We start from the raw sequence: 9899 nt of genomic DNA, 5'->3' as shown, positions 1-9899 counted from the left end.
CTGCAAAATGTCTGCCTATGAGAGACTTGCTGAGGCAGGAGAACCATCTTCTGTGTCGTTACCACGGTTTAAGATTTTTAGATGAAATTGTCACTTCTTCAGCAACCTCATCTTGTTGGTTGTACCCACTTTTATCCTTCCTATGCATCTGGTTCTTTCTTTGGTAATGATTTTAGTTCAGCTAAGTTAATAATTTGGTTTATTAGCATCTGTTTGGTGTAATTGTTCTCTTACTACATAACTCTGAATATTTATTTGTTGCAAAGGGAATGTTTGGAAATCTAAAACGTCATATTTCCTCATGAAATGCTTGTTTAGAAGACTGAAAAATAACCAAATGTTTTTTTGGAAACCATCTAATTTACAGTTTAAACGTATGCACAGTATTGTATATGCTTACTCAGGTATAGATGTTATTACACCTAAATGTTTTGAAATGAAATGAATGAAAATACTTTATTTATCCCAGAAGGGAAATTCAATAAAATTGAAATAATAAATAAAATAAAATGTTCCTGACAGTAGTGGTGCTACAGAGCTGTTATAATTGGTACCTGTTGTATGCTTTACCAGCATGCAGACATTACAGCAAAGCACAGAGAGGGATGAAACAAATGTGTAGAGGAATGCAAGACAATATTTCCATTTCTTTATTTCATGAATGCCAAAAAAGGTGCTGGAAAAGCTGTGGAAGAAGAAATCTGCTAGCAGATAATAGCGTGGATATAAACACCACAGGTTTCAAAGTAAACAAAAAATAGGTGTTGAATGTTTCTTTATCTGGAAATAAAATGTGAGTTTGATCGACCTGGAGGTGACGCACACTGTGTCGGGTCCACACTGAATCTAAGACGCTTTACTTTGACAACTGCTGGTGCAAAGTCGCGACATTACCAACATCATAACTCACTTTTTTTTTCCAAAACGAAATTTTGAAACCTGCATTTTTCCAGCCTGCGGGTGTCTGTTTTTCCCCTCCTCCCCTTTTATTGGTGCATTGCTGCCTTTTATGACTCATTACTGCCACCAGCTGTGGATATGCATTTTCCCCGTGTGTCTCTTCGCTCCTTTGCTCGTTGTGTGTGTGTCTGTATGTCCTTGTGAATGTGCCGATAAAACACAACATACACAGTGTGGTGTTATTGAAACAGGGCTCAGCAGCACCACTAGTGGTCAACATGAGTTCTAACTAGCACTGTCTGCTCCCAGATTTCTGTCCCACATGAAGAAAGCTGTGTATCTGTGTAATTTTCAGCACCTGAAATGATGAGCGACCGCGGTTATAGCCACTTGTGCGACGTGTGGAGCATAGGAGTCGTTATGTATATGTTGTAAGTAGACACACGTATGCTGTTTTGAGCACACACATGCTGTGGACACGTATGTCTGAGCTGCGTTTCCCTGTAGGCTGTGCGGGGAACCTCCGTTTGCTTCCAAAACAAAGGCACTCCTGCTTCAGGAGATTATGAACAACGGAGTCAGATTTACTCAACCCATCTGGGACACAGTCAGCGATGCAGGTGACACTTCTTACATAAATGTAAAGTCGCAGTTGAGAGCAGTGCATCTTGTTGCTAACTCACTTATGAACTTGGGTTTGTCTCAACAGCAAAACATCTATTGACTTGCCTCCTGAAAGTTGAGCCCGCCTTCCGCATGACCGCTAATCAGCTCCGAGAAAGCCCCTGGATTACAGTAAGGCACCGATTCTACCAGCTGCATCCATAAACTTTAAATGTGTCACATGAAGAGCTCTTACCAGGTGCTTTGTCTAACAGGGCGACACTAATGCGCCTGCTGCGCCGTCCAACATGCTCGAGATGATGCAGAACTACATGGAACAGGAAGAGAGTAATACTGACTATTTAAATCCTCCATGTCATGATTTGATCTTTTCAATCAAAATAAGTGTGTTTGTGATAATGTATGAAACTGATATATATGAAAACAGCAGATGAAGACAAGAAAAAAAGTCTCTCACGGTCGGTTTGGTTTCAGCAGTGAGAGCTAAGTGGTAGCATCAAGTGTTAACACAACATTTTAATATACTTTGAGTGCTGATTTCTGCACTGCTAAATGCTACAGTCGAGGTGTCAGATGTATCATTGAGGAGTACTACACCTCAAATGTTGTAGAAAACTGCATTTGAAGTATCTTGATGCTGAGCTTTAACAGATGCTGAGCAGCATCTCTTACCAGGAAGGACAGTACAGCTGCATAAAGTTAACATGTATGGTCAAATTCACACGCTAGCTGGTTGTAATATGTAAATATAAGACATTTGTTATCATCAAATGGAGACTACTGAGCAACAGGAAAGCAGAGAGGGATAGACAGAGATATACACCATCCATGTACGGTTCTGTTCATGTCAATGACTGTTATTTAAAATCGGCCACAACAGGAGCACAGCCCCTGGAGGTGGAACCACTCCCAATCCCCCCGCCGGCGTCACCGGAAACAAACAGCAACTGCAGCTGCAATGCTAAGCTCAGGCCTGAGAGAAGCAGCAGCTCCCGCGCATCCTCGGCATCAACCAAACTGGTACTGCACGTCTGCCTACCACACTCACCTGTGATAGTTTAACTAAGTCCCTCTAATCTATTAACGCACTGTTAGTGATCGATGTCTGTGCTGTTGTCTGTTATATCTGCTTCCACATCACACGCCTCATGTGGTCATTATTAGAGTTTAAACCTGGACTCTCCTGTTGAGTAGATAAATCAGCAAAACTATCTTTACAAAGTTGTTAAAAATGTCACCAACTAATCAACCTCACACACACACACACACACACACACACACACACACACACACACACACACACACACACGTACGTTTTGTTTTAGAGTATTTTTCAAAACCCCCAGACTCCTTAAATCTGCATGTTTTTAAATTGCAATGAGAAGTTTCACATGAAATAAGTTTGGAAGCGCTTGTGCAGAGTTGTTGAAAGTTACTGTGATGTCTGTGATTTGTTAATTTCATTCATGTCGATAATTAATAACATAATAGTTCCATTAGTTGAAGCTCACTGTTCCAGGTCAGAAACACAACAAAACAAAACTGAAGTTTCCGTTAAAGTAAGCTCCTGCTCTATAGGTCAGCCCTTATCCATTATGAATGGTCATGGAATCCAGGTATAGATCTCTCATGTTTCCCTTTGGGTTATTCTAGCATCATGGAATAAAGGCGAACAAGAGTGGCGGCGGCCTTCAGAAGGACAAGCGCATCAGCAGCTCTGACACCCAGAGACAGCCAGCCGCCACACAGGTTTGTTGAACCTCCTACAGCTTGACCTACATTTTCAGACCACAAATATTTACTGCTATAAATTCTGGATTTACATTTCCTTTCTCAACTGCCTTTGTGCCTCCATGTTGCCTTTTACCTTGAGTCACCACTAGATGGTGCCAGAATGACCTCTTACAGGAGATGTTAATAAAGGTGTAGCCATACAGCTGTTTTTACATGAATGTCATAGTTAATTCTATTACGTAAGATGAATATGAATCTTGTCCCTGCAGTCTCACGCTAGTGTGAAACCCTCCACACAGCCGAGTGTAAAGCAACGCAGGCCTCAGGGCAAGAAGGCCCTCAGTGCAGGACAGAAACCACCCTCCAACCCACGTAAGGCAGATAGCCAGAGACCTTCTACCTCTAGTAAAGTAGGACTGGCCCCTGCAAACCACCAGAACCCGCTCTAAGACCAGTGCCCATTCAGACTAAAAAACCAGCCATGTCACACGGGAAAAGGTGAGAAGCAGGAAAAGCTAAGCTAGAGGTGGACTTGTGCTTAGCATGGTGAATACACACTTGTTGTTTTCTTTTGATTATGTCGATGTGAATGTAACTCCTGCCTTTATGGTTCTGATGGCCAGAGACTGAGCAGTGACAGGAGTGACTAACAAATGGGAATCTGACACAGATGGGAAAACTGTACAAGAAAAACCACTGGAGCTGATGGTTCAACTTCAGCTCTGCCATGTGCCAAAAGACAAGGCCTCCGTGTGAGGTGGGGCAGAGCTGCTGAACAAACGCTTGCTATTACACAGTAAACTCTCTGAGAGCACCGAGCAGCCTAGATACGGACTTACTTTTTATTGTGTAGAGATTGAACGAGTTTGTCGGATTTTACTGACGCTTTTATCGTACAGCAACGACCTAATTAGTTAGTCGAGTAAAGACAGCCACCTGGGAGACTTGAGCACAGCTGATTCCTTAATGAAACTGTTATTTAGTCATCTGCTCACTGCTAGCAGCGTATCTTGTTATTATTAATGCTATCTCCTTATTTATATGCACTGTTAACATACATTTTCTATACTCTTAGTGTCTGTTACCGTATAGATATATGTATATAGTAGTAAAAGGCTTTAAATGTGCCAAAGATAGAACACGGAAGTGAACACAGCACTGCTGTATGTTTAATATTAAATGACAACAACAACAACACAACATATTTCTTCATGTTTCATAATGACGTGCTAAATTGCAGAGAAAACGCTCAAAAGGAACATAAAAGTTTTTACTGAATAATCATTTTATAACACCAAAGTGAGCAATTGGGATTTTTTTTTTTTCTTTCCGCTCTGACCTCTCAATTCCAAAACGTCCTATATGCAGTGACTGCACCCTCTCAGTGTCAAAACAGAAAAACTGTCACACAGGCTGGTTACGCTCCATCTGAATGCAGAGGATTGGGACTGAGGGCAGCCACGGGTCTAATCTCGTTTGGAGGCCATTGAAAGCAGTAGGAGCTACTTTGAGGGCACTGCCATTCAAGCACAGGTTTTTTCCGCTGTAGAGAGAATAATCCCCAGCATAGATACAACATTAAAGTATCCAAGCATAACACACAGAGGGTGAATTTCAAATCCACCCATTTGCATCTTGAAGTGAATGAGTGCCAACAATAGGGGCCCGTGCTCGTGTACCGGCTCTGTGTTTTACTGTGTATGTGCAAATGTAGAGTCTGCGTTTGTCGTCTTGAACCTTTGTCGAATTCAGGCCGACTCACTGCAATGATCTCGGGTGATGTTTCCTAACATAGTGAGCAGATGTGCAGAATAGCTTTTTAATATTTTGTTTTTAAAACCTATTTATTTTTAAACGTAGACGGTTTACGAGAACGAGCGAATGAGATGTGAAATGTCTTCGGTTTAAGCTGCTTGCCAAAAGAGACTGCTGCAACATCACTGACATCCTGCATGACTTTGGTTTACTCAGACGGCAATAAACAGCAGATGGAGCTGTAGTAAGTTGCTGAATTCATTTCCTGGAGTTAATTTGACAGGAGGGTGCTGTCCCTAAAGCTACCTGGTTTTGTGCATGAAGATGTGTAATTAGAATTGATTGCTTGAGCCACTGCCCATTAATACTGTGATGTCCATGTAATGTGTCACTGATTAATACGCTGTATGCTTATATCTTGATGGTCCACTCAGAAGAGAAATAAATGGTTAAGACACGCTTCCTGTTGTTTGTTGATTATTCCCCAAAAAAAAACAGTAAAGATTTATCTAACTAATTAAAACTCTTACTTGTTGACGACCACGCCGGATTTGCATAAACTCTGTTTATAAAAGCTAATGTACGGCAAAGTTTAGTCAGAGGAGATGTTTTTGGGATTTCAGCGTGTGTTCCTCACTGTCTTGTGCCGTGCTTTTAATTAATTACAGGCAGAGGGAAGAAGTCCAGGCAGAATTTGACCCGCAGCACATTATGGGGAGCGTTTGAATGCGGCTCGAGGTGGAACAAATTTAAAGAGATTTAAAAAGAAAACACGTGAGAATCAGCGTTTTCATGTACATTGACAGTAGCTTCAGACGGAGTTAAAATCCTGTCAGCTCGCATTGTTGCAGGAAAACAGGAGCCTCCGGTTTTTTACTTTTCCTCCTTTTGCCAAAACAACAGAGAAAAGAGGTGGGAGAGCCGAGGGGGGCGGCGGGGGGACAGGCTGTATGGTGGATAGGTTAGGGGCGTGAATTTGGGGACAAAGCATGGAGGCAAAGGAAATTAGAAAATTCGTCGGGATGGAACGAGGGATGCGCCCCCTGCACCCCCCCTCCCTCCCTCCCAAAAAAAAAAACCTTCCTCCTCCTCCTCCTCCTCCCCCTTTTCCTCCAGCAGTGCTCCTGACAGATGGAAGTAAGGGTGGGTGGGTTGATGGGCTGGAGGGATTAAAACTCTGCAGCCCCATTTTGGAGCCTGAAGAGAGTGTCACTCCTGCAAAAAAAAAAAAAAAAAAAAGGTGGGGTGCAGAGAGGCACTTGTGGCGAGAGTCGTGGGGCGTGTGAAGTGGGTGCACGCTGGCTAATGTCAAAAGAGGCAAGGATGCTTCCCCCTCCACGGGCCCCCCCTCGGCTCCATCCACCTTTATCCAGCGAGGGAGCTGGGAGGAGGGGGGGTGGGGCATCTCAATAACCTTAATAGAGCTCCCTTTAATTAATCAGCTCATCTGCAGAGGCCCGATACCTGCAGCTGACCCCCTCCCCGCCGCCCCTCCGTCCTCACCCCCGACACAACATCCTCACACTGCTGCTGTGACATTGTGGTAATGAGGTAACACAGCTACAATGTCATGGAAATGTTGCAGAGACGTTATCTGTGGGAGCTCATCACACATGCTGATGTTCCTGATCCCCTTCAGTGTTTGCGTTGTGTGCGGAGATGCACGTGTGTGTGTGTGTGTGTGTGTGTGTGTGTGTTGCACCGCACCGTTCAACCCCCCCCACACACACACACACACACACACACAAAATAACAGATACATATGGCCAAATGGCGGGAGGAAACCATGATGCCTCTATTTCCACAAAAGAAGAGGGAGGGGGCGGTTCTGCGTCAAGTAAACATTTGAAACAGATGGCAATTTCAAAGCAAGCCTCATCAATCTTTGTTGACACTACCCCCTTTTTAAAACTACTCTTATTTGGGATATTTGCAATTATAATACATACTGTAAGCTCATTTGAATATCAAATTAATTACCGAACACACTGGAGTAAATACCTCTTTTATAAGTCCTTGTTAAAAGTGAAAAGTTCTTGACTACGGTTGGATGGTGTGTTAATTTACAGTGATATCTAATCCCAAGTTACTTCACATAAAAGGCATTACTATACATATTTTAATGGGGAGGTGGTTGTTTTCCAAGCAATTTTCTGCTAGAGTACATTTTTAATTTATTCATATTTAATTTATTGGTCTCTGCATACCCGCTCAGTAAAACTAATCAACACCATGTATGGCCCTCTTAAAGCCACATCTCTCTTTGGCAGGCAGACAGGCAGCCTCTGCATTAGGATAAGCTCTCCTCTCTTGTGCACAGAGCTGGGTGAAATGCCCCGCATTCAGTCAAGCAGGAGGATGCCACCTCCAAGGAGACTCTTCAGTTCTCACAAACAACCTTTTAATCAGAGGGAAAAAAAAAGGGTGGAAAATGAAAAATGTGCCCAGCCTTGAATGATCCAAAACACTGCAATTTCTGTGGATAGTGACCATCGTCGCCGCTGTCAGAATACAGTCTGCTGGGGACAATGCCTTCCCCTCTCTCTGTCTGTTACTTCTTGCCCTCGTACTCATCTGCCCTTGAATTGGTTTTATGGAGCTTTGGCAGTCATTTAGCACAGTATGACTGGAGTTCTTATCACCTGACTCCACTATACACTCCAAATATCTATCGACCCATTGACACACCTTGAGGAGGGATCTACACAACCTTACACATGGAAATGATTTCAATTAATTACCATTCCCCTTTGACAAGGCGGACAGGAGGGGGGGAAACAAAGGAGCCCAGACAACAGGAGCATTTCTCTGGTGTAATGTGCACCATGTGTAATGAGCAGCGGAAAGGTCATTTGACACATTTCTGCCAGAATGAATTCATTTATTTCAAGCACTTAATTCTGTAGTCACCTCATTGGTGCACGGCTTGGCAGCGCACTGAGAGGGTGCATTACCACAAGTGGAGGCTTAGCTTCCTCCCAACAGCTCGTGGTGACCACAGGTCTGTGGGAATGCCTGAAGAGCACAGAGAGAGAGGGAGATAGTGAAATGGAGTGTGGGAGATCCAATCACCTCCTCTATCATAGGAAAATCGCCTCCATCACCTTCAGTGTAATTGGAACATTCATTACAGTTCAGTAAAAATGCAGGTCGCCATTAGATGAGCAATTTAAAAGTAGGCTTGGGGAGAATGAGAGACTTGAAGGGTCATGATACGGGGTCACAGTCAAGTAAATAATGGGAATTGGTCCCGTGGGGCTCGGAAAACCACAAAGCTCATGGTCACGCACCAAAATACAACTCAGGAAAGAAAGCATGAATTCAATCATCAGACGGAAAATAAAATTCCCCCTGTGCCCTCTCAGCATTACGATAATTAGAACAGAGGCAGACTGTAATTTGCTGTCATGAATGTAGTCTGAAATGAGGAATTTAGAAGCTGCTGTGGTGCCTGTGTGACAACCAGAAGCGATTTTCTTTTCTTAATCACGAAGCTTAAAGAACTATGTGGCGTACTTATCCCCCACCAAGACTCCACGACCACGAGCGCTGTAATGTACCAACTGTAGCAGATATTTCAGAAGATTATTAAATACAACAAGCCTTCACTAATGAAGCCGTATTGAAGTTTAGGAGAAGTTTCAGTGGGCTGTTGCCTGCAGCCGCCACTAGAGGCCTCAGTCCGGCTGGAAGTTGAAGCATTTTGTTTTCACACTGTTTTGCTGTTTTTTTTCCCATTTCTCTGCAGGGAAACGTTTCACTGTAAGCAAAACCAGAAATGCGAGCTTGATCAAAGGAAGCATATTTAATATGTTTAGGTTTAAAAACGAAGTTGTTACTTATGTTCTGAAGGTTATTTTATAAAACTTTCTTCCAAACAAAGCAATCACAACAATACCTCGTCGCCTCGTGTTCGCTAACCGCAAACACGCCCCGAGTCACAGCTGATAACGTGATTTTGGATTCTCTTTGAGAAATTTAAACACTCTCACAACAAATCTGGTTATTTATTTCTTTGTGAAGCTCCCACTAATGACCATGTTTTCGCAGGAGAAAATGCTTCTACATTAAATATGAATAAACACATCATGATGAAACAATTAGGCAATGGTCCTCTGTGCAGCTGCTTTAAGTATGTGGATGTCAAAAAAACGGTAATAACAAAAACAAAGCTGTAGAGAAGTATTGTCCAATTAGCCTTACTTCTCAGCGGAAAAGAAAGTAATTAGTGAGTTTTGCATTGAGGAAACCCGCCGAGGCCGCCCCCCACCCCTCGTGTCAACCTTAAGGATTGATGAAATAAGATAATAATCAGCAGTGTGATCACCTATCGGACGGGATGCCCACAGGTCCATGAGAGGCTGACACCCGGCCCGGGAGTCAGGAGGGCTCACGCAGCATACGGGCTGTGCTTTCCTCTCAGCCCTTTTACCACTCAGGAGGCAGATTGGACTTCTCACTCTCAGCTACTCCGCATTATTGTCCATTATCACACCGTGGTCTATGTGTAAGGTGACAGTGGTGCTCTGATGGAGAGGCGACAGGGGGACCTAGACTGCAATAACATATTATTAGCTTTTTTCACAGCTCCACTGGGCTGGATTTACACTGGATATCCAGAGACCTCTGAGGGCAGCCCACTGTCACAGCGGTGTCCACCAGCAGAGCAATTGCCGGAGATACACAGGTGTGTGTGGACTGAATAGCCGGGCGCCCACGCAAGGCACCGCCGGGGCACGTGTGCGCACACGGACACACAACACGGGATGCGTCAGCGTGTCTGTAATCAGTGACAGGCCCTTTCCAATTAGCCTCAGTGTGCTTTCATTCTTGTGTGCTATTGTAGTACTACATGTTCTCCTTTTGTTCCCTAAACTGTAAACACA

At 43.6% G+C, this 9899-nt stretch overlaps 1 protein-coding gene across 1 annotated transcript in view; it reads left to right on the top strand.

The window, feature by feature from the left end:
• Window positions 1–3712, top strand: part of stk33 (serine/threonine kinase 33) — an 8609-nt gene extending 4897 nt beyond the window's left edge. The window contains exons 7-13 of the mRNA XM_008290426.1: window positions 1256–1331; window positions 1408–1520; window positions 1610–1695; window positions 1779–1908; window positions 2405–2544; window positions 3178–3273; window positions 3558–3712. Coding sequence (XP_008288648.1) covers window positions 1256–1331; window positions 1408–1520; window positions 1610–1695; window positions 1779–1908; window positions 2405–2544; window positions 3178–3273; window positions 3558–3707 — 791 coding nt within the window. The 3' untranslated portion in view covers window positions 3708–3712. The remainder of the gene's footprint in view (window positions 1–1255; window positions 1332–1407; window positions 1521–1609; window positions 1696–1778; window positions 1909–2404; window positions 2545–3177; window positions 3274–3557) is intronic.
• Window positions 3713–9899: the final 6187 nt, after the last annotated feature.

Source organism: Stegastes partitus, unplaced genomic scaffold (assembly GCF_000690725.1).
Source record: "Stegastes partitus isolate 25-593 unplaced genomic scaffold, Stegastes_partitus-1.0.2 Scaffold672, whole genome shotgun sequence".
NCBI classification, from domain to species: Eukaryota; Metazoa; Chordata; class Actinopteri; family Pomacentridae; genus Stegastes; species Stegastes partitus.
The sequence above is the reverse complement of the archived record's forward strand: the minus strand, read 5'-3'. Positions and strand labels throughout refer to the sequence as shown.